At 58.3% G+C, this 23,529-nt stretch overlaps 2 protein-coding genes across 4 annotated transcripts in view; one reads left to right on the top strand and one right to left on the bottom strand.

Moving 5' to 3' along the window:
• The window catches only part of SMTN (smoothelin), a 26,317-nt gene extending 6,500 nt beyond the window's left edge, over positions 1–19,817 (top strand). Inside the window, exons 3-21 of one of the 3 annotated variants that reach the window (XM_017869011.1) lie at positions 3,173–3,335; positions 3,733–3,826; positions 3,919–3,997; positions 4,092–4,189; positions 4,923–5,243; positions 5,332–5,404; positions 6,031–6,102; positions 6,184–6,705; positions 6,897–7,069; positions 10,527–10,679; positions 10,758–10,833; positions 11,958–12,122; positions 12,219–12,281; positions 12,494–12,563; positions 13,879–14,052; positions 14,274–14,391; positions 14,960–15,111; positions 16,090–16,254; positions 19,510–19,817. In XM_017869011.1, the coding sequence (XP_017724500.1) occupies positions 3,797–3,826; positions 3,919–3,997; positions 4,092–4,189; positions 4,923–5,243; positions 5,332–5,404; positions 6,031–6,102; positions 6,184–6,705; positions 6,897–7,069; positions 10,527–10,679; positions 10,758–10,833; positions 11,958–12,122; positions 12,219–12,281; positions 12,494–12,563; positions 13,879–14,052; positions 14,274–14,391; positions 14,960–15,111; positions 16,090–16,234 (2,484 nt within the window). In that variant the 5' untranslated portion in view covers positions 3,173–3,335; positions 3,733–3,796 and the 3' untranslated portion in view covers positions 16,235–16,254; positions 19,510–19,817. Of the gene's footprint in view, positions 1–3,172; positions 3,336–3,732; positions 3,827–3,918; positions 3,998–4,091; positions 4,190–4,922; positions 5,244–5,331; positions 5,405–6,030; positions 6,103–6,183; positions 6,706–6,896; positions 7,070–8,992; positions 9,086–10,526; positions 10,680–10,757; positions 10,834–11,957; positions 12,123–12,218; positions 12,282–12,493; positions 12,564–13,878; positions 14,053–14,273; positions 14,392–14,959; positions 15,112–16,089; positions 16,255–19,509 lie in introns of all 3 variants that reach the window. The other 2 variants (XM_017869009.1, XM_017869010.1) reach the window with 2 other exon arrangements.
• A 178-nt stretch (positions 19,818–19,995) lies between these two features.
• On the bottom strand, positions 19,996–23,091 carry SELENOM (selenoprotein M). Its single transcript, XM_017869012.1, has 5 exons — positions 22,562–23,091; positions 21,105–21,140; positions 20,850–20,884; positions 20,425–20,503; positions 19,996–20,345 (listed from the first exon to the last, which is right to left on the bottom strand). The coding sequence occupies exons 1-5, from the start codon at positions 22,688–22,690 to the stop codon at positions 20,187–20,189; spliced, it is 438 nt and encodes a 145-aa protein (XP_017724501.1). The 5' UTR covers positions 22,691–23,091; the 3' UTR covers positions 19,996–20,186.
• Positions 23,092–23,529: the final 438 nt, after the last annotated feature.

Raw genomic sequence — 23,529 nt, 5'->3', positions numbered from 1 at the left:
CGCCCCAATTTCTGGGAAAGAACAGATGAGAACCTGCCCCGGTCTCAGGCTTGGTGCCGCTCGAAGTCTTTCCGACCCCGGGAGCGGCTCCTCCAGCACCCGGTGCCCGCCATTACTGCGCCCCGCGCGCCGGCCCGGCCCCGCTGGCCTCGTGGCAAGAACGGGGCGTCCCGAACCGGGCTCCTCCCCGCGGGGCCGGGCCTTATAAGGAAAACTGGGACCGCTCCGCCCGCCCTGCGCCCCGCGTCTGGCCGATTTGGGGATACCGGCAGTCGCTTCCGGCCCCGGCTCCCGCACATTCTTGAGGACTGGGCGGGGAATGGGCGGAATGCAGGCGCCTGGGGACTTGCGTGCTCCTCCACCACCCGCCGGGACGCCCTCCCCTCGGTCCCGAGTTCGAGTTCGACCTCCGTCACTCAGCTGGGTGTCCTGGGGACCTTGGTTTCTTCCCTTTAGGTCGGGACACTGAAGCAGGCGGTAGCAGGGGTCTTCATATCTGGTTCCCCTTCGGCGCCTAGCGCGAGGCCGGGTGGGCTAGGCGGGGCGGCACCCTGCGAGGGAGGGCGGTCGCAGAGCCTGCGGGCCTTCAGCGCCCCTGGCGAGGCCTCGCTCCACCGCCGGCGGAACCCCATGGGCAACTGGGGAGCTGGGATTGGGAGAAACCCTGGAGAGTCCCCTGTGTTGTGCTGTTGGGGAGACTGAGGCCCAGCGAGACCTCAGGGCCTGCCAGGCTTTCCAGCAGCTAGGGCAGAGAGTACACGGAGAGCCGGCCCCCCAGGGGAGGAAGCACCCTCTTTCCTCCCAGGAGAATTTCACTGGGCAGTTTCGGAAACCGCCCCATCCCCTTCCCCTTCCCCTCAGTAGACAATGGCGCTTTGTACTTCCTTCCCTCCCTCCCACAGCTCCCTCCTTACACAGCGGTGGGGCCTGGGAGGGTGGAACAGAGGAGACACTGTGGTCCAACCTTTCCCTCCAGGCCCAAAGGTAAGGGTCGTGCCAGAGGGTGACCAGTGGAATGAGGTTGTCAGTCCCCAGCCTTGCCCACCCACTTTGGGGGATCAGAGGGAGGCTCCCATTTTCCAGATGGGGACACTGAAGCTCCAGGGGTTGTGTTGTAGAGGTGGCCAAGTTCCTACATCAGGCTTTTGTCAGGGACAAGGACCCTATCTCAGAGCGCAGAACACTGAGAATGGGGACCTAGGAGACAAAAGGCTAGCCCTTGTCCCTCTGGGCGTCTTTACCCTCTGTACAGAAGGGGCTGGACTCTCTGTCCCCTCCAGCCCCCAGTCTCCAAATGTACCACAGGAGGCTCTAGGCCTGAGACACAGCCAGGACCGGGGGCTGGGGAGTGGGCCTCATTCCCCCTGCCTCTGCTATAAGGTCTCCTTAGGCCTCAGAGCATCTCTAGTCCAGGCTAGAGGGGTCTCCAACACAGTGCCAGGATCCCTGAGGTCCCCACCATGACAAACAGACCCCAATAGCAGAGCTATCCTCAGTCTAGTGCAGGCCCTGGAGTCAGAGAGACCTGGGTTCAAATCCTGGCTCAGGTCGTTTGACCATGAGCAAATCACATCTCCCTGGACCTCAATCTCCTCATCTGTCAAATGGGAATAACACAGTATCTAGGGTTTTTGTGGGTTTAGGACAAGTAGGGGGCTCAGCACAGAGTTCAACTCACAGGCTCTCCATAAATGTTACTGATGCCTCGGGATATGCTGCCCTTCCCATTTGCCCTCTCGTCTCTCTCTCTCCCCCCGACTGACTAGAACCAAGTATGGGGGTGATGCTTATTGCAACTCCAGCTATGTACAGGAGAACCCAAGTCACTGTTCCTAACCCCACCCACTGGCAAATGAGAAAACCAAGACGCAGAGTGTTTAAGGGTTATGCTCCTGATCACCCAGCCAAGCTGGAACCAACTGGGGGCTCTGGCCTGAGTTTCGGGGGGCCTTCTCATAATTCCTCAGGAATGTGGAGCCTGGAGGGCTCTTCCCCCAAGACTCTCCCTGCTTTCTTCAGACTAGGACAAGCTGGCTCATGGCTGAGTTGGGCCAGCCCACACTCCCTGCTGAAAACGATCTCCATTCCATCCCCACCCTTGCCACCTGGCCTTCCCACTAAGCAGAAAGGAATGATGGGAGGGTGCTAAAAAGGGAGATGATAGAGGGTTCTTTGACCCTACCCCTGAATGATTTGGGGGGTGGGGACAGAGGAAATCACCCCGCCTTCACTGGCTCCCGTCTGGTTATCAGACCCACATTGGAGGCTTATCTCTGCCACTATCTTCCAGGGGAACCCTGGGCCAGTCCTCTCTCCCTTGAGCCACGGAGGATCTGTAGGGGGTGGCTCTACATGGTGGAGGTGTGGGAGAGGCAACAGGATTGGCTGACTCACTCCAGAGAAGGTGTTCTTTCCTGAACCTGGTTAGACCAGTGACCCCCAATTTCCTGGGAACTGAGGGACTAAAAACCTGGCAGGAGCACCTGTCACCCAGGGATGCCCTCTCTAAGGCCCTGGGGTGGCCCCTAGTGCCAGCCACCTTATATGTCTGGGGAATTGGTCCTTCCACTCTGCGCCCTGGCTCCTTTGATGGTGGCTAGGGCCAGGCCAGTGCAGTGGGGACAATAGCCCTCAGCCAGGCAGGACTCCTGAGCACCTGCCCTCAGTTTCCCCATCTGTGGATGAAGCAGTCAACCCCCAGGTGGGCTGTGGTGTTTGGTCACTAGACCATGGGAGCCTCCCTTGCTCAGAGGGTAGACTTCAGCTCTCACCTTTCCCTTTAGGGACCCTGTTAGTGGCTCATAGGGTGGCCTTCCTCCTCCTCCTCCTGCAGTAGCTCCCTGGCTTTTGGGGATCTGGGCTCTGAGGGGCAGGAATCGAGTTGTAGGAAGGAGTGCCTGGCTTGGCATCTGGCACAGGTGGGCAGTTTCTGGCTGTCCACTCAGTCGTGTGCTCTGTGAACCACAATGCAAAGTGGGCTCCCCAAGAGCCCTGAAACAGTGGGCTGGGTCTACCCCCGAGACCCTGCGTGGGCAGGCAGGCACGTGAAGAGCTTGGGACAGAGGGAGTGGACACAGGCCACATATTGTGCCCCAGGCAGAGCCTGTGGGCAGCTGGTGCCAGCCCTCCGCCCCTGGCAGCCAAAATGACTTGCCCCTCGCCCCCGCTGCAGCTGGAGGTCACAGCAGATCTGGCAGAGCGGCGGGGCGCATCCGCTCAGCCATCCGGGAACTGCAGCGGCAGGAGCTGGGGAGGCGCGGAGGAGGGGGAGGGCCCTTGGCATCCAAGCGTTTCCGTGCTTGAGGGCGGCAGGACAACAAGGAGAACTGGCTGCAGTGAGTAGCGGAGGGTGGAACATGCGGGTGAGAGGGTGAGTGTGCGCCCCAGCTCAGCTCATGTGTGCAGGCAGGTGTGAGCACAAGTGTATCTGTGGACTGCATGTGCCAATGGCAGTACGTCCACACACGCTTCTGGAAAAACAGGGATGTTTGTGGGCATGGAGCATGTACTGATTGTGGCGTCGCGGCCTTGCTGGTGTAGACGGCACGTCTGAGTGCGTGGTATTAGTGCCCATGTCCATGGGCATATGTGTATCAGTGTGCAGTTAGGGTGTGCACAGCCACATGCCCTTCTGCCAAGGTTCTGGGTACTCTGTTCTGGCTCCTACCCTTAGCCCACATCCTCCACGACCTGGCCATGGCAGTGGTGGTCACAGTCATGATGTCTCTGCAGCTCTCAGCAGCGGGAAGCTGAGCAGCGGGCTGCCCTGGCACGGCTGGCAGGGCAGCTGGAGTCCATGAACGATGTAGAGGAATTGACTGCACTGGTGAGGCCCAGGCTGGGGCAGGGGATGGGGGCAGGGCAGGTGAAGACCTGGATTCCACAGCCCAACACCCGCAGCCTGCCTGTCACCCACAGTTGCGAAGCGCTGGTGAGTATGAGGAGCGCAAGCTGATCCGAGCTGCCATCCGCCGCGTACGGGCTCAGGAGATTGAGGGTATGTGGCCTGTCCCGGCCCCACCCCTGCCCTGCTGTCTGCTGTCCACAGCACCTCCCCACTACTCACCTGACACTTGCTCCTTCCCTTCCAGCTGTCACCTTGGCTGGGAGGTTGTGCAGTGTGCGTCCCAACAGTGGCTTAAGAGAGGACAGCAAGGGGCGAGTGGCACACAGGCTGGAACAGTGTGAGGTAAGGAGGGTGGGAGGGTGGCCCAGTGTCCTGTGCCCATGGATGCCAGTAGCACAGAGCACCTGTGTGTCTTTGCTAGGCTGGTATTTGACTGTAAGGGGCCCACCCCTGCCATCCAGCCTCTATTCAGCAGCCAGAGGGATCTCCCAGAAATGCAAATCCGGCCCTGGCACCTCCCCTGCTTCAACCCATCCCAGGGCTGCCCCTCACCCTCAACACAGCCCACATCTTTACCTTGGCTTATGGGGCCTGCATGTCAGACCCCAGCTGTCTCACAGTTCACTCTCTGTTCTCCAGAGAGTGTGGGTGAGAGGTCAGGCCATGCAGGTTCCCTAAGTGACCAGCAGAGGCCGCTGGGTCCACAGTCCTGGCAGGACCCCACTCCCACTCCAGATGAACCCGGCTGAGACCAGGGGTCAGGAACCTCCACTCCAGGGATCTATTAAGGCTCTCGTCCCCAATAGGTCTCCTACCGTACCCACCCACTGACATCAGGACCTGGTTCTCTCTGAACCCGTTTGGCTAGGTAGTGCCAAGAGATCGGGAAGTGGCGATCAGGGACTGCCCTTAGCATGTCATTGCCAGTGCTTGCGCAGGTGTGCCTATAGGAAGCCATGCCCCACCACTCTGCTTTGCATGCCCTTCCCTGGGCACTTGCCAGCCTGGCCCTCAGTAGTGGGGTTGGCACTCGAGGCCTAGGGAGCCTTGGTTATATCCTATGGGTCCCTTACAGGTGCCAGAGCGAGAGGAACAGGAACAGCAGACAGAGGTCTCAAAGCCAACTCCCACCCCTGAAGGCACCAGCCAGGACGTGACCACAGTGACACTCCTGCTGCGAGCCCCACCTGGGAGCACATCCAGCTCACCTGCCTCACCCAGCAGTTCACCCACTGCTGCCTCTCCTGAGCCTCCATTGGAGCCTGCCGAGGCCCAGTGCCTTACAGCCGAGGTTCCAGGCACCCCAGAGCCACCCCCCAGCCCACCCAAGACCACCAGCCCTGAGCCTCAGGAGTCTCCAACGCTCGCCAGCACTGAGGGCCAGGTGGTCAACAAGGTGAGTCTGGGTGAGGGGCAGGGATGCCAGGCAAGTGAGCAGGTCTGGGAGTCATGCCTTGCTCATGCTGTGTTCTTCTCCCTTGCAGCTTCTGTCTGGCCCCAAAGAGACCCCTGCTGCCCAGAGCCCCACCAGAGGCCCCTCTGACACCAAGAGAGCAGGTGAGGGTCCCAGCAGGGGTAGTCACAGGCATCTGCCTTCCCCTCCCCCAGCCTCCCTTTCTCTGCCTAGAGAATGGGCTCTTGTGCCTGGCAGCTCCAGCTTCCTCAGGTCCAGGCAGTCCCTGATACTGCACCCCACCCCGAAGTGTCCCCGCCCCTAACTAGGCCCACGTCCCCCTCCACCCCCATGGTTAGAGGCCTCCCCTGCAGCCTTGAAAGGCAACGGGCCTCAGGCACATTCTTCTCCCCAATAAGGGAGTCCACCCATCTCCCAGCTGGAGCTGTGGGCAGCACTGGCCAGGGGGGCTGTCCCCGCTCCCCATCTGCAGGAAGGATCTGGGCATCCTTCCTCCAACCTAAGCCTCGCCCAGCCCCCAGGAGTGTTCCAAGTCATCCTAGGGTCAGTGTGGGAGGGGAAAAGGTGCCTGTAGGAGAGACGCCGCCGAGTGGGGATGCCGGAGTGTGGGAGATCCAGGAGGGGATGGAGAGGTGGGGTGGGGGTTGAGTATAGGAAAGGGTGGGAGGCTAGGGAGGTGTAGAGGAGAGGATTATGAGAGTTGGACCCCCACTATCCCCTGTCGTTTCTCTTTCCCCACATGGCCATCACCCGCTCCCCAACCTGCCAGACGTGGCTGGACCCCGACCCTGCCAACGCTCCCTGTCGGTGCTCAGCCCCCACCAGCCAGCCCAGAACCGAGGTACTACTTATTCTCACCCTGCCTAGGACCTGGGCAGACCCTGTCCCACCCAGTCGCTGACAGCCCTCCTGTTCCTTCTAGAGTCCACCCCCCTTGCCAGCAGACCTTCCTCGTTCCAGCGGGCTGGCTCTGTGCGGGACCGTGTCCACAAGTTCACATCTGATTCTCCTATGGCTGCTAGGCTCCAGGATGGCACACCCCGGGCTGCCCTAAGTCCCCTGACCCCCGCAAGGCTCGTGGGCCCCTCTCTCACCAGTACCACCCCTGCCTCCTCCTCCAGCGGCTCCTCCTCTCGGGGCCCCAGTGATACCTCCTCCCGGTTCAGCAAGGAGCAACGAGGAGTAGCCCAGCCCCTGGCCCAGCTTCGAAGCTGCTCTCAGGAGGAGGGCCCCAGGGGGCGGGGCTTGGCTCCCAGGCCCCTTGAAAACGGAGCAGGGGGGCCTGTGGCACATTCAGAGGAGCCTGGTGCCCCACTGCCCGTGGCCGTCAGCACTGCCGAGCCAGGGGGCAGTATGAAGACTACATTCACCATCGAGATCAAGGACGGCCGTGGCCAGGCCTCCACAGGCCGGGTGCTGCTGCCCACAGGCAACCAGAGGGCAGGTAGGCCCCCCAACTGCCTCCCCAATGGGGATGAGTGCCTGCAACCGCACTTCTGCATACAGGACAGGTGCTGCGGCCAGAGCTCAGGGTGTCTCCAAAGGGTGTGCTGGGAGCGAGGGCACTATCAACCTTGTCTGGCACTGCCCTCACTCCACCTGATCCTCCTGACAGCTGCCTTTCTCCCCACTCAGAACTGACACTGGGGCTGCGGGCGCCCCCGACCCTACTCAGCACCAGTAGTGGGAGCAAGAGCACCATCACTCGTGTCAACAGCCCTGGGACCCTGGCTCGACTGGGCAGTGTCACTCATGTCACCAGCTTCAGCCATGCCCCCCCCAGTAGCCGAGGAGGCTGCAGCGTCAAGGTGAGCCCCTCTTCACCCCACCAGTCTCACCATCCGTCAGCCTCACATACACTGCTTCAGGGTGTAGGGCTCGTAGGGTTCCTCTGCTCCTCCCCTACTGCACACACAGAGAAACCGAGGCCCAGAGAGGGAAGGTGGCTGCTCACAGACCACAGCCAGTCGGTGGCAGAGCTAAGGCCAGACCCTAGTGTATCAGCCCCTAAGTGTTTCAGAAGCTTACTCTATACTGGTGTTAAACTTCCTGGATGCTGATCTCTGATCCTTAGTCCGAAATTGGTTGGTTCATTCCTGGTGAACAGATGGGGAAACTGAGGCTCAGAGGGTGGTGAGGGCTTGCTCCCCTCTTCCTGTGGCAGCCCCAGTGCCCCTGCGCCCACCCACACTGGACATCAGCCCCGAGGTATAGAGCAGCTCATCTGCTCATCCAAGATCAGCCTGGCCCATTAGGAGATTGGAGATTAGCGATTAGCATCTGCGTCAACCCCCCTGTGGGGGTTGGGCAGAAGCTGGAACAGACAGGCAGAGGGGCGCCAATCAGGTGAGGCAGCAGCCTAGCAGGTGCCTTGGGAACTGAATACCCAGCACGCTTCCATTATTAATTCCCAAGCCCAGGATCCACTAGCTGGGAGCTCAGCCGGGGAAGGGATCCCCAAGTGGGCCACCCGGCTGCCCAGGTAATGCCCTCTGTGCTGAACCAGGGACTGAATGGGACTTTGGCGAGGTGAGATGGCTAGGGCCAGCTTTGGGCCTTCTCATGGGAGATGGAGAGAGTGAGGGAAAGAAAGCGCACTTCCTTTCCAAAAAAGCAGGATCCAGCTGCCTTCTGACAAGGGATTGTGTAGGGTGGAATAGGGGGACCAGCTGAGGCCCTTGAGGTGGATGGGAGGTGCTACAGTGAGACCTGGGTCTGACACCACTAACTTGCCTCAGTTTACTCATCTGGAACCAAAGAGGACAGGTGATGTGCTATAACGTGCTTGCTCAAAGCCTGTGGTTGGATGTGAGCACCATGGGCAAGCCAGAGGGCTTTTATGTCAGACCAAGACACTTTTTGTAGCAGATCACTCAAAGTCCTGCCTCCCTGTGCCTCCATTTCCCCCATCTGTTCCAGCTGTCTAAAACAGCTGGAGTTAGGGTAAAGGGTAAAGGAGCGCAGGCTCTGGAGTCCAGCAGACTGATTCTCACAGCTAATGTACATGATGGCTCAGGTCCATTACCTGTTCCCTGCCTCAGTTTCCCCACCTGTGAGGCATGGGGCCCTGATCTCAGTGATCTTCAGAACCCATGCAGTCTTACTGTGCCGCAGGCCTATGATTTCTGCAGGGCTAGAGCCAGGCCTGGCGATCTGCCTGCTTGGGCATGCCCCCCTCCCCCACTGCCCCTTCCACGGAGGAGCCCAGAATAGGTTTCTATTTGGGCTGCAGCTCCAGCTGGCTGGTGGCGGGCTGGGAGGCAGGGGCGGGGCAGGCCCGCGCTGCCCTTGCCTTTGCCCTCGGACCAGCTGCAAAGACTCAGACACTGTCAGCCAGAAGCAGCAGCCCCTGCCACTGCCCCACCATTACCCCCCATAGCGTCCCCACCAGCACCATGCCGGGGGTACCAGGGCCTGGGCCTGAACTGGCCTCAGCCCTTGAGGAGCAGTTTGGCCGGGCACTGGAGGAGCTGCGGGCGGTGGCTGAGGCAGGCCGGGCGGCAGTGACCCAGGCAGCCGAGGTAGCTGTAGCCACTGTGGAGCCAGTGGCCCAGGCAGCTGAAGAGCTGCGGGCAGAGAGAGCAGCACTGAGCCGGCGGCTGGATGCACTGAGCAGGCAGGTGGAGGTGCTGAGCCTGCGGCTGGGGGTCCCACTTGTGTCCGGCCTCGAGCCTGAGCTGGAGCCCAGCGAGCTGCTCCTGGCCGCCGCCGACCCCGAGGCCCTCTTCCAGGCTGCCGAGGATGCTGGGACCCCTGTGGCCCACCCACCTGCCTTCAGCACCCGCCGCCGCTCCTCCACCGGCACCACCCGCAGCACTAGTCTCGTAAGTCCCTCTGGGATGGCGGGGGGGTGGGTGTTGAGCCAGGCTCTGCCTCCGCCTAGACTTTAGATATGTCACCACCTTCTCTGAGCCTCAGTTTACCTATCTTTACAGGGGACTGGGGCACTAGTGCTGTAAGACTAGGGCAAGAGGGTGCCAGGTTCCAGCCCTGAGGCACACGTGGCAGCTGCCCTGGCAGCCCCTGGCATGACCCAGGCCCCACCCCCCAGCTCCCTGCCGCCCTGCACCCTGGCTAGACCAAGCCTCCCTGAAACAGCTGCCACCTCAGCTCTCCTTACCCTTATAGCAGACAGAGAGGCCCTGCCAGGAGAGGAAGGGCCATAATAGTTGGCCTGGGGCCTTGTCTTCAAGGGGCTAGGGAGATGCCCTGGGAGGGCTGCAGGGCTGGAGACTCCTTAGAGGATGGTTTCCAGCAGGGGTGAGGCATGGGGAGGTGGTACAGAGGAGAGCTTCATAGAGGTCTTGGCTCAGGGCAGCCCCAGTCAGACACCTGGTCAGCAGCCTACGGGCCCTGGGCCAACCCCCTTGGCAAGGTGGCAGGCAGATGGGGGGCAACGTGTGCTGCCTGGGCACTGGCCCAGGAGGACCCAGGCCTCGGGAACTGGCAGCACAGAGCAGAGCCTGCCTGGGAGGGGGCTGGGAACAAAGCAGCAAAATGAACTGAGGTTCAGGAGTTAGGCTACTTTCAGCTCAGATCCCAGGCTGCGTCACACTTAGAGACTGTGGGCAAGTTAGTTAGCTGCGCTGAGCCTCAGTTTTCCCTTCTGTGTGTGTGTGTGTATGTGTGTGTTTTGTTTTGTTTTGTTTTTTCTGGTCTTGTTTTGTTTGCGACAAGGTCTTACTCTGTTGCCCAGGCTGGAGTGCAGCTGCGTGATCATAGCTCTTTGTAGCCTCTAACTCCTGGGCTCAAGTGATCCTCCTACCTCAGCTTTCTGAGTAGCTGGGACTATGGGTGCACACCACCATGCATAGCTAATTTTTTATTTTTGTTTTTGTAGAGATGTGGTCTCGCTATGTTACCCAGGTTGGTCTCAAACTGCTGGCAACAAATGGTCCCTCCCTCCTCGGCCTCCCAAACTGTTGAGATTACAGGCATGAGTCACTGTGCCCAGCCTTCCCTTCTGTTAAATAGGGACAGTAAAATCCCTAGTGCTTGTACAACGTTACTATGGACTGGAAATCATCATTATTATTACTATACATTGTATTAATACAATTCTGGGTACATGGGAAGCCCTACAACAAGGCTGTCAGTGCCTCTTCCCTGACTGACACTGACATGGCCATCTTTGGGCAAGCAGGCTGGCAGGCTAGCGGTGATTTCCAAGGCATGCCAGCAACCCTAGGATCTGCTCCCCTATCCATTGGGGACATGGATGCCCCTGCCCCTGCTTAAAGTCCATGCCCTCTCTCCACCCTGCAGATGGAACCAGAGCCAGCAGAGCCTCCCTCTGCAGCAGTGGAAGCAGCCAATGGGGCCGAGCAGACCCGAGTGAACAAAGCACTAGAGGGGCGGAGCCCTCTAAGCGCTGAGGAGCTGATGACTATTGAGGATGAAGGAGTGTTGGACAAGATGGTATGGCCAGATCTGGTGGGCTGGGGGTTGGCAGAGGCCAACAGGCACCAGGTAGCCAATGATGGGCTCTATATGCAGCTGGATCAGAGCACGGACTTTGAAGAGCGGAAGCTCATCCGGGCTGCACTTCGTGAGCTCCGACAAAGGAAGAGAGGTAGAGAGCCAATTGCCCTACCCTAGATCCAGCTGCCCCATTCCCCAGCTGCTCCCCTCATACTCTGGGGTCCATTTGTGGATACCCCACCTTAATAACTGCCCTACCCAGCTTCTCCTTCTCTAGATCCAGCAGTTCCCTTGGTTATTCCCCGCTGGATCCAGCTGTTCCCTTCCCTAGCTCCTCTCTCCCGCTGGTGACCCCAGTTATTCTTCCCAACCAGCTTCTCTTCTTCCTAGACCCAGACACTCCCTCCCGCAGCTACTCTCTCCTTGGATCCAGTTACCTCTCAAAGTACTGTCAATGACTCCTTCCCTGAATCCAGATACTCCTTCTCCCTGCTGCTCCTCTCTCCCTGAAGTCCATTGATGGCCATCTTAGCCTCTGCCCCATCCGGCTTCCCTTTTCCTGGACACAGCTACTTCCTCCCCCAGATAGTTCTTCCCTGGACACATCTGTTCATTCTCTTAGATTCTGGGTTCAATTGCTTCTCCTCTCAAATACTCTCAATTACTCTTTCTCTGAATCTAGCTGCTTCTGCCAGGGCCCACTGATGGCCACTCCAGTCTCTATCTCTACCCACCTACTTCTGTTTTAAGCCCAGTTAACCCCCTTCACTAGCTTCTCTCCCAACTACTCTTCCCCTGGATCAGATTGCTTCTCAGCTCCCATCAATTGCTCCCTTCCTGGATCTAAATATTCCTGCCTCTCCAGCTGCTCTTCTCCAACCAAAGACCCACTGATGGCCCACTCAGCTACTTCCTCATTCAGCTTCTCCTTTCTTGGACTCAGCTACCCCCTCACTAGATCTAGATACCTCTCCTGACTTAGCTACTCATTTCTATAGAAACTCCCTTCTTGGATCCATACCCCTTTGAGTTTAGCTATTCCGTATTCTCTAGTTTCTGCCTGAGTCCATCAGCCCCTTCCCACACTCAATTCCCTGTCAAGTTATGGGTGTCCCCTCACCCCAGCTATTCCTAGAGAGGCCCTTGTTACCTGTGTCATTCATGTTTCTAACAAGCCACCCTCCACCCCATCTTGTGTGCCCCATGCACCTGTGCATCTATGCTGTGTGGGCGTTGGTGGCCCTTTTGTGCTTGCATGGGGCATCACCTGCCCAGACCAGCGGGACAAGGAGCGGGAACGGCGGCTGCAGGAGGCACGGGGCCGGCCAGGGGAGGGCCGCGGCAACACAGCCACTGAGACCACCACGAGGCACAGCCAGCGGGCAGCTGATGGCTCTGCTGTCAGCACTGTTACCAAGACTGAGCGGCTCGTCCATTCCAGTAAGGGGCCACATAGGGCCCAGGGCTCAGGGTGGGAACACATCCTCCCCCAGCCCCCTATGCCTTTCACATCCTTCTCATCCCCTGCCCCTGCAGATGATGGCACACGGACGGCCCGCACCACCACAGTGGAGTCAAGTTTCATGAGGCGCTCGGAGAGTAAGGCCACCTGGCGTCGCCCTGTGCCTGCCTGCCTGCCTGTCCGCCCACCTCCTCCGGCTCTTCCTTGAACTCTCTCTCCGTGTCTTCAACTGTGCCGTCACTTTCTTTTCTCTGTCTGTGGCTATCACCATCCCTCCATACAGCCTCCCATCCCATCTCCCGATGTCCAGCCCCACCCCTCACCTGGTGCCCCTTCCCCTTTTCTGCAGATGGCAGTGGCAGCACCATGATGCAAACCAAGACCTTCTCCTCTTCCTCCTCATCCAAGAAAATGGGCAGGTGAGCACCAGCACCCAACCCCTGACCATAGAGGAGTCAGTGCCACAGGGAACCTAACTGCAAACCCATTTTACAGAGGGGTGGGCTGGGCACAGTGGCTCTTGCCTGTAATCCCAGCACTTTGGAAGGCTGAGACAGGCGGATCACTTGAGGTCAGGAGTTCGAGACCAGCCTGGCCAATATGGTGAAACCCCATCTCTACTAAAATTACAAAAATTAGCCAGGCATGGTGGCAGGCACCTGTAATCCCAACTACTGGGGAGACTGAGGCACAAGAATCACTTGAATCCGGGAGGCGGAGGTTGCAGTGAGCCGAGACCACTCCACTGCACTCCAGACTGGGCAACAGAGCGAGACTCAGTCTCAAAAATAAATAAATAAATAAATAAATAAATAAATAAATAAATAAATAAAATAGAGAGGTAGACTGGGATGCTGGGAGGTAACAGGTCTATAGCCAGGAAGGGGCAAAGTGAGAGTTAAGGATCCTGCTCTTTTTGAGATCTCATTTTATTCTCAACCACACCACAGGAGAGGTGGATGTTCAGGGAGGCCAGTGAGTTGCTTAGGGGTTCACATCTCTGAGTGGCCACAATAGCATTGAAGCCTTAGAGAGGCCTACCTACTACACTGAGCTGCCTGGTGGCACTGCCACTTGCCAGTATCTGCAAACCATGTCCCAGGTCACAGAGCACCTTTATACCTTAGCCCCATGAGGAAGGAGGGCACCCGCATGTAACAGAGGCTGTTGGGGCTGGCAGAAAGCAGAAACAGGATCAGAGTCCAGGATGGGAACCAAAGGGGTCCAGGGACTCTGAGTCAGAGAGACCTTGTTCAAGTTCTAGTTCCAGCGATCATGTCCTCTGAAATCTTAGGCAAGTTACTGCCAGGGGTCTCAGTTTCCTCACCTTTAGTGGAATTGGTAAGGCCCCTCCCTGCTCTTGTGAAGTTTAAAATGGCACACAGGAAAGGATCAACAGAGATGAATTATTATTATGTTAGTCGTCATTTTTATTAGCGGATAGTGCCCAGAAGCTGAACTCACCTGTAACTTGAGGGTACAATGAGCCTTCTCAGAGAACTGCTCATGGGTGGGGAGGGGAGGGGAGGCGGAAACCCGTTGAAAACCTTGCTGTCATTTGAGCCTCAGTGAACTCTAAAATGGGTGTGATGAGGACGCCTCCCTCCCTGGCAGGCGTTTGTGGCAGTGGAGATACTAGTGTGCCACAAGACACCCTCTCCTCCTCGCGAGTGGTGGCCCAGACTGGGGAGCAGCCCTCTTCTCCCTGCCTAACATGCGCCTCCCCAACCCCAGCATCTTCGACCGCGAGGACCAGACCAGCCCACGGGCCGGCAGCCTGGCGGCGCTCGAGAAACGCCAGGCCGAGAAGAAGAAAGAGCTGATGAAGGCGCAGAGTCTGCCCAAGACCTCAGCCTCCCAGGCGCGCAAGGCCATGATTGAGAAGTTGGAGAAGGAGGGCGCGGCCGGGTGAGCTGCAGAAGTGGGCTGGGCAGTGGGGGGCGGGGATTGATAGGCAGTGGGGGGCGGGGCTTCATAGTTGGCCGGGCAGCGGCGGGAAGAACGCGCGGCTGGATCTGTGGTGCAAAGGCCCGAAGGTCACGGAAGGCGGGACCTGGGATCCACTGGGTGGGCCTACCGAGGCACGCCCCTTATAGTCTTGTGACCTGGTCCTGACACCGCCCCTACAGCAGCCCTGGCGGACCCCGCGCAGCCGTGCAGCGATCCACCAGCTTCGGGGTCCCCAACGCCAACAGCATCAAGCAGATGCTGCTGGACTGGTGCCGAGCCAAGACTCGTGGCTACGAGGTGAGCCCCGGGAGGCCAGGGGTCCTAGAGGCCTCCCCAGACCCCAGCTCAGCACCCACCTCTTAGCAGAGCTCCTTTTATTCCCCAGAACACTTCCCGCCACTGTGTGGCCTCATAGGGAACATGGAAAGGCTCTTGGGGTGAGGAAACTGAGGCTCAAAGAGGACACAAGACAAGCCCTGGATTCCAGCATCAGTGATGAAGTAACAGGGCCTCTTGAGTGGTGGGCAGGGTTCAAGGCTGGATCCCACTCTTGGAGTCCCCTTCTTGTTGCTCTGTAGGAGGCCCTGAGTCAATTTCTCTAAAGGAGGGAAGGAGTGATGAGGCATGACCATGGCCTTAGCTGCGTGGCGCTGGGCCTCTCAGTAGCTCTGTCCCTCGAAATCACAAATATGGGAGTTGACAGACTGACTTGGAGGAGGCTCGTGTTCCCACTATTCACTCATTGTGCAAGCTACAGGGCCTCTCTGTGCCCAGTGCCCTAGGTCTGAAATACCAGAATGCTGAGGGGTAGACAGCAGCGGGGAGTTGCCCACAGGGTCCTGACCCGTCCTCTTACGGCTTATAGCATGTCGACATCCAGAACTTCTCCTCCAGCTGGAGTGATGGGATGGCCTTCTGTGCCCTGGTGCACAACTTCTTCCCTGAGGCCTTCGACTATGGGCAGCTTAGCCCTCAGAACCGACGCCAGAACTTCGAGGTGGCCTTCTCATCTGCAGAGTAAGTGTGGGCCCTGGCCCTGCTAATATTGCTGCACATCTGGGGCTGGACATCGGGACCAGGCCCAGTTGCCCTGAGAACCCCTGGAGCAGGCTGGCTACTTGGTCAGTCAGCAGCTGAGACCCCCTTCCCCAGAGAGTCCCCGTCCTTCTCCATCCCCGCCCACCCGCTGCTGAGCGTGCCAGGTGCCCGCCGGAACGAAGGAGCCACAGGCCGGCCTACCAGCCCGGGCCAAGGCCCACCAGGTGGCCCTGTCCATATCCCCTCCATCCTCCCTCTGCCCCCTTCTCCCTCTCTCTCCCTTTCTCTGTCCTGCTCTCCTCCCACTATCACCAGAGCTTCCTGCTCCCACGGGATCCCGGCTGGAGATTCCAAAAGGAGGCTCCTGGCCCGGGCACCGTGCCCGCCCAGCCTATATAGTGCTGCCAGAAGCTTATATAGGACCTCAGCAAGCCCTCCACTTTGGAATCGTTGCCCCGTCTGCTCACCTCACCCTCAGCACCCTTCTCCATCTGTCTTCCCTTCTCTCCCCTTTTCTTTCTGGTTTCCCTCAAATTTCTTCCTCTTCCTTCTTCTCCTCCTCCTCCCACCACCTCCTCTCACGCCTCCCTCACCCCCTCTCCCCGGGGCACAGCCCTCCTCTCCAACCTTGGTGCCAACGCCATTTACCCCACCCCGCGTTCCCGCTTGCCCCTAGAGTTCTCTGCACCTGTGACTGGTTTGGCCCCCACCCCTGTCTGCATTGCACACCATTAGTGATGGGTAGTGAGCGGCACGTCCACAGTGGGGAGGCGGCATGCGGGGGGCTGGCAGACTGCAGCACTGGAATCGTAATTGAACTCATGTCTCTGTGTGTGTGTGTATGTGTGTGTGTCTGTTTCCTCCCCTCTCTCTTCTCTGCCTCTTCCCTCTCTTCCCCACCTGGGGCCCTGGCCTCCTGCCCCATCCCCACCCCTTCCCGGCCCCTACCCTCCCCAGGACCCATGCGGACTGCCCGCAGCTCCTGGATACAGAGGACATGGTGCGGCTTCGAGAGCCTGACTGGAAGTGCGTGTACACGTACATCCAGGAGTTCTACCGCTGTCTGGTCCAGAAGGGGCTGGTAAAAACCAAAAAGTCCTAACCCCTGCTCGGGACCCCACGGTGAGAAACGCCGCCTCTCCCACCTGCCCCATTTCACCAGAATCTGCTCAGCAAGACACAGAGAGGGTCCAGGGAGGCGGGTGCGAGAAGTAAGGGGGGCATTTAGTCAAGCCAGACATAGCCCTGTCTTCTGGCAGTTCAGGGCCCAGCAGGCGAGACCATTCTAAATGGGCGGTGATGACCCAGGTGAGCAGCACTGTGATGGGGGAAGCCCAGGGGAGGTGGCTGACCCAGGCTGCAGGTCTGGGCCCCCCATCTGAAAGAAGTGCAAACTAAGCTGGGATCTGAACAAGTTCACACTAAAGGAGGGAGAGGGAGTTCCAGGCAGAGGGATCAGCCTAGGCTTAGCAGGGCAAGAGAGCTGGAGAGCGCAGCACACCAGGAAGGGAAGAAACTTGAGTCTGGATATGTGGGAGGAGGAGGGGGCCACAGTTAGAAGTTTGACCTTCAGGCCGAGCACAGTGGCTCATGCCTGTAATCCCAGCACTTTGGGAGGCCAAGGCAGGCAGATCACGAGGTCAGGAGTTCGAGACCAGCCTGGCCAACATGATGAAACCACATCTCTAGTAAAAATACAAAAATTAGCCAGGCGTGGTGGCGCACGCATGTAATCCCAGCTACTCAGGAAGCTGAGGCAGGAGAATCACTTAAACCCAGAAGGCAGAGGTTGCAATGAGCCTAAATCGTGCCACTGTACTCCAGCCTGGGTGACAGAGCGAGACTCTGTCTCAAAAAAAAAAAAAAAAATTTGACCTTCCTCCTGAGGACAACAGGAGTTATAAAAGGTTTCCAGAGGAGGGATGGATGTAGCATTCTAGGACCTTCCTTGGATGAGGCTTGGATGAGAGATGGGATGGACTAGATGGCAGGAATAGCTTAAGAGTGAGAGAGACAGGCTTCCCAATAGATCTGGTTTGGAGAGGGAGAGGGAAGGTCAAGAAGTCTGCCAGGCTCCTATGTGGGCACTGGGGAGTTGGTGGTGCCCTACTCCAAAGTGGGGAGCTCAGGAGCAGGACCAGTTCAACAGGAAGATGTTTCTGGCTGGGGGTTCTGGATCCTAAGCCAGCTGTGGCATTTTCTCTGTGGTCACCTCACCTCATTACCAAAGTAGAGAATTCAGATCCTGAACTAACTACCCCATTACAGACAAGGAGCTCAGAGAGAGAGATGGGCTAAGACTGTCCTGGGGGTGGGAGGGAGAGGGAAGATGGTTAGTTCAGAGGTGGGGCCAGAAACTGGGACTCCAGACTCCCCACTTAGTAGCTGTTTTCCTTGCCCCATCACTGCGTTCCCGCCCATTTTGTAGAGAGGATTGAAAATAGAGGCCCAGAAGGAGCAAGGGGATTGGCTGAAGGAATGTGAGTCAGTGACAGGTAGGGGCACACTCAGATGCCCCTCGGGAGCCATTATGGGGGGCAGTCCACAAGTGCACACACACACTCAGAGAAGGAGCGCAGATGAGGGGAGGATGGGCTTGGTGCTATCTCCAGATCATATATGGACTTAGGAGCTGCTGCCCAACAAGCCAGCTTGGAGGGAGAGGGGCCCAGCCCAGCCCTGATCCAGTTGGAAAGTGTGACTCAGCCGTGCTGTTGCTCAAGTTGCCTGGTGTTTGGCCTGTCACTGGGGCAGCCTGAGCCCTGAGCCCTGAGCCGTGAGCCCCAGTGTAAACAATGGCTTTATAAGGTCTCCAGGGAAGGGATTAGGGGTGGGAGGGAGCACCAGGTTAGAGAAGGAGGTCAGGATCCCCGGGACAATAGCCACAGCTGGAAGAAGCTTCAGAGAGAGGCTGCCTCTGCATCATGGTACAGCTTGGGAAACAAGCCCAGTATGGGATAGGGATGACCCCAGGGGCACGTAGCACATCAGCAGCAGACCCAGAACCCTCTCACTCATCCTAAATTCTTGTAAGGTCTCAAATGAGATAAGGAATAACTGTCCTGTTCTAAAGAGGGGGAAACTGAGTCATAAAAAAGGGCCTTACTAGCACCCACAACTGGTTAGGGATAGAGTCTGGACTAAAACAGAGGTATTTTGCCTCCCAGGTTTCTTCTTGGAAGGAGTCCAGGTGAGTTGGGAGTAGGCCCAGCCCTACCACAGTTCTGAGTTTGTCCATAAGGGCACAAGATGGGAAGTGGTCCTGGGTTCTCAGGTGTCTTGAGAATAAGGAGGAATTCTTGCCATTATGCCTTCCCTGCCATAGGAAACTCATTCCGCAACATTGAATGCTTGCTATATGCCAGGTGTGGTAGATAGGAGAGAGCAAACAGGGATCAAGACAGAAGAGGTCTTGCTCTGGGGGTTGAGGGACAGGGGAAAAGGAGCCAAAGAGCAGACTCCAGCTTCAGAGCTCTGGGGGCTGTCAGTTGCTTAATAGGTACAACCCACTCACTCCAGAGTGGGGAAAAGGCTTTGCCAACACCCAGAACTAGGGGCCTGGGTCCCATGCGGCCTAACCTGCACTTACTAAACCGTGGGGCTTGAAACAAGTCGCTCCTCTGCTCTGTCACTCAGTTTCCTTATCTGTGAAGGGCAACTAGCATTCTGAAGGATGGCCAGAAGGGTGGTCCCACCCCTGAGCATGGTGTAGATGGTCTGCTGGTATTGTCTGGGATCCTCATCTGCCTCCCCTGCTCTACCCAAGGCAGGTGATAAGGGTTAGAGAACCCCTCTGCTGCCCACACATTCCCTGGCCTCCACCTCCAGCAGCAGCGTTATCCCTACACCCCGTCAAAGAACAGGGGTCTGGGCCTCTCAACAGGAAGTACCGGGTCAGGCAGCTAGCAGACAATCATTGGGGGACCACAGGCTAACTAGAGTGAGAAATGTCCACAGAGAAAGGTTGGCCACTGATGAAGCCCATTTGGGTGCAAAGGTCCAGCTGAGAGGCTTCTACCAACTGAAGTGTGCCAGTGAGGGTGAGCAGAAGGCGGTCTCCAGGGAGAGCACGGACAGGGTTTGGAGCCAGCTTCTCCCCAGGGTTGGAGGAAACAGACCCAGGACCTGCCTGACTGGGATGGGGCTCTCTTCTGCCATCTCCGCCTCCACCTGCCTAGCTCTGCTCCCCCGCCCCATCTACCTCCAGGCTTGGGTAGATGAAGCCAGGGGCTTCCTGCCTTCCTGGAAGGCTTTTCCCTGTCTGGAGTTTATGAAAGACCAGCAGGCAATGCGGCAATAAACAAGACCTTGGGGTAGAGGGGCGCCACAGGAGGCGGGGCCGGCGCTGACATCCACCCCCGTACCCCATCCCTGCAGGATGCTAGTGGACTGTGTGCCCCTGGTGGAGGTGGAGGACATGATGATCATGGGCAAGAAGCCTGACCCCAAGTGTGTCTTCACCTATGTGCAGTCGCTCTACAACCACCTGCGGCGCCATGAACTGCGCCTGCGCGGCAAGAATGTCTAGCCTCCCTGCCGGCGTGGCCAGCCAGTGGCAAGCTGCCGCCCCCACCCTCTGGGCACCGTCCCCTCCCTGTGCGCCCGCCCACCGCTGCCCTGTCTGTCGCGACACCCTCCCCCCACATACACACGCAGCGTTTTGATAAATTATTGGTTTTCAACGATTCTGACTCCTCCCTGCGTCTCCTGGGGGTGGAGAGGGGGTTTGAATCGAAGGCGGCTCTGCAAGGTCTCCAACTCCAGCAGCCAGGCACTTGGGAATGCGAGGTCCCGCTGGGGTCCTCAGAGGTTCTTCTTCCGACTTCCCACCCCATCCCCCGGCAGCAACGAAGGAGTCGAGCCTCAGTTAAGGCAGGAGGAAATTTAGTGGCGCTGGGGAGGGAAGAAAGTGGGGTTGGGAGAACCTTTCATCCCTGCTGGCCCGGGGACTGGGCATCGGCCCTCAGCAAGAGAGGTATTCCCGGGATGCTGAGCGCTTCATTCTGTCTCCAGGACTCAGGCAGGGTGGTCCCAGCTCCGCCACGCCCCCGGACCTACAGGTCGGCGCGGTCCGAAGTTTCCTCCGGGGGCCTAGCGGGCGCCCACACGTACTCGGGGGGCACCTGCGCGTCGGGCGCCGCCTTGCGGTAGAAGCCGAGCTCCAGCACCAGCGCGTTGATCTCTTCGCGGGTCATTTCACTGAGCGGTATGCGCTGAGGCGGAGGAGGGGCGGGGTCAGCAGGCTGGGTCTCGCCTCTGGCCTCGCCCCCAGCCCGCCTCCCACGGCCTCACCTCCAGTTCCTCGTAGCGGCGGCCCAGCAGCACGAGCTCAGGGTCGGCCCCAGGGAGGTGTTTCATCACCAGGTTGTGACTGGAGGTGGTGTTAAGGAGGGTGGTGGTGGGCAGAGGGAGGTAGTGGTTGCCGCAGCCTTACTGATGGGAACAGCATTGCCTCCATTGCTGAGCGCTTACTCTGTGCCCGGGTGGGGCCAGGGTCTCCGCTTATACGTGAGAAAATTAGGGTCCATTCTGTGGCAGTCATCACTAGTCAATCTCTCTTGCCCACTCAACATGGAGACAACCTCAGAATCCTCTGGGCGGCCACTACCAATCAATTCCACTTGTCAGTTGAAAACCATCTGCCACCCCTTTTTAAGTTAAGTGGAGATTCTCCCAAGTGCCCACCCCATTTCCCCTCCCCCAGAACAGAAGGATACTAGAATGGAATGTCCTGGGTGACGAAAGCCTTCACCTGGGGAGGAACCAGAGCATCAGAGACCATGACCCCAGTCTCCTCGAGGTACAGACGGGGCACTGAAGCCCAGTGAAGTCATAAAGCAAGTCAGGTGCAGGCTCCTGACTTGGGATCTTCCTAGGGATCCTCCCCCCCGCCCCAGTCATTAGGACCATGTTGCCCACTCCCGGAGAGGCTCAGGGGGAACAGAGCTAGGCACCTCTTCCTTCAAACTCACCTCCTTTAGGCGGTTCAGCTGTCATCCCCCACAGGTCTGGAGGGGGATAAAATGGGATAGGTCAGGAGTCCTTCACATTTATTCCAGCCACATCCCCAAAGCCATACATCCTTATCCCTGAGCTGGGTCGGTCTGTGAGTTATCCCTGGATCAGCAGTTCCCAAGGTGTGAAGGAAATGCTGGCCCCTTGTGGACAGAAGGGGGAACTGTGTATACAGCTGGGGAGACTCAGGCCTAGAGACACCAGGGGAAAAGAGCAAGGCCAGAGACCCAGAGTGTGCCTGCCAGCCTTGGGGCCTGTACATCCTACTGGCTGTTGACTGACTCCCAATGCCCAGGGGAAATGATCACCCTGCTCCTCTTAAGCAGTAGAGACCTGGGCTTGGCCTTTGATCCCTGAAATCTCACAGTGGAGGCAGACCAGAAGGAAGCACCTCAGAATGGCCCTGGGGGCCCCCATTAGAGACACCTACCATCTGGTCCCTACTCTACACAGGCAGACCTCACCCTGCCTGCCACCTGCGGCCCATCTCCACAGACCATCTGCTTGCTTCCCTGACATGGGAGGGTGAGAGGACTCCTCCCTGCCTTCCCTGAGGAGACACCACCATCCAGCAGGAGTGCAGACCCCAGGACCACCCACTCTAGTCCTCCTCCATCCTACCCTCAGCCTTTTCCTTAGAGACAGGGTCTCACTATGTCCCCCAAGCTGGTCTTGAACTCCTGGGCTGAAGCAATCCTCCTGCCTTGGCCTCCCAAAGTGCTGGGATTACAGGGGTGCACCACCGGCACCCAGCCATTCTACACTCTTTTGTCAGAGCTGACAAAAAGCTCAGAGGGGGGCTGTGATGGTCAAAGTCACACAGCAAGACAGGGACTCCGAAAGGGAATTTCCTGGTAGGGGGAGGATGGGAGGCTGCTGCAGAGTAAATGTTGGCAAACAAGTTCCCAACTCGGTTCCACCTCCGAGTTTGCCCCCTTCCCTGGCTCCTGCATATGGAAGGAGGCACCCAGAAACACTTCTCTCCCCCCAGAAGAAGGAAAAGAGACTTTCTGGAACCTCAAGCCCTGGAACCGGGTGGGGGAGGAATTCCAGGAACATGAAGTCATGGGGGATGGGAAGTTGGGACAGGATTGGGAGTCATAGGCCACAAGAAGAGTTAGGAGACTGCTCTGTCAGTGTGTCTGGGTGTCCGCTGTTGGGCCGGGTAGGGGGAGCTGGGGAAGGGTTCGGAGTTCCAGGCCCCAAAGTCGGTGTCTCAGACTTCCACGGTGGATGCTGGGGTCATCTGGGGCTAGGGAACAGGAGGGACGGTCCCGGCACAAGGGGAAGGCAGGGACTCGAGGTTCGAGATGGTCCTGGGGTCGGGGCAGACGGTGCTCCCATGGGGCCGCAGGGTTGGGGGACGGTAGGGTTGGGGGACGGTAGTGTCGGGGCTGGAGGCCGGCGTACTCACCTCTACCCGGGCGCGGGTCAGGCCGCTCAGACGATTCCAATCCGGCCGGTAGGCAGTGGCGGCTGTGGCTGGGGCTACAAGCGCCGCGAGAAGCAGCAGCAGCGCCAGCGGAGGCAACAGGAGGCTCATCGGGACCCGACTGCAGGTGATGCGCAAGCTGGAGGCGAACCTCCCAGTCGCTGCGCCACGTCTGGGCCTGCAGGCTGGCCCCGTCCCCGCCCCCACTCCCGCTAGAGGCCCAGCCCCGCTGGAGACCACGCCCCCAGCGATCGGTCTCCGCCCCAGGACCCCCCGCCGTTACCTCCCGCTTGCTCAGGGTGAGGTCCCGGCTCCTCCCTGGCCTTTGGGCCTTCACTTTCCCAGGTCCGAGAGTGTCCACGCTCCTTTTGTAGAGCGAGGATGTAGACGCTCCCACAGGATGCGGCCAGGCAGCGCCACCTCACGCCGGCAGAGGGTGCCGGCGAGACGCTGAGGGACACGGGAGTTTCTGAGCCAAACCTGCCACTTTAAGATAGGGAAACTGACAGGACATCCACGAAAAAAAAGGAAAGAAAGAAGAAAAAATAAGATAGGGAAACTGGACTTTCTGAGGACTCCTCGCTTTGAAGCGTGGGAGATGGAGAGTGAGGCTCGGTAGAGGGGGTGCGGCTTCTGGGAGCCACTGAGACCTACCAGCGTGCCTTCTACCATCCACAGCTACTGCTGAGCAGACTCTCTGTCCTGGGGTGAGGAAAGGAATTTGTTACTCAAAGGTGGGAAAATGCAAGGAGGGTTACAGCTGTTAGGCCACAACAGGGTCTTAAATCAGCTGGGTTATATTTATGGAATCAGGATTTACTTTTTTTTTTTAATGTGGCTATCCAATTCAATTAAAATCTTGTCTTTTCAGTGCTACTCGGCAGTGTTACCTCTCCATGTAATTTATATACATATATAAAATACTCTGGTAATTTATATTATATATAAAA

This window comes from Rhinopithecus bieti, unplaced genomic scaffold, assembly GCF_001698545.2.
Source record: "Rhinopithecus bieti isolate Rb0 unplaced genomic scaffold, ASM169854v2 scaffold_4666, whole genome shotgun sequence".
NCBI lineage: Eukaryota > Metazoa > Chordata > Mammalia > Primates > Cercopithecidae > Rhinopithecus > Rhinopithecus bieti.
This window is presented reverse-complemented; position numbering and strand designations above follow the sequence as displayed.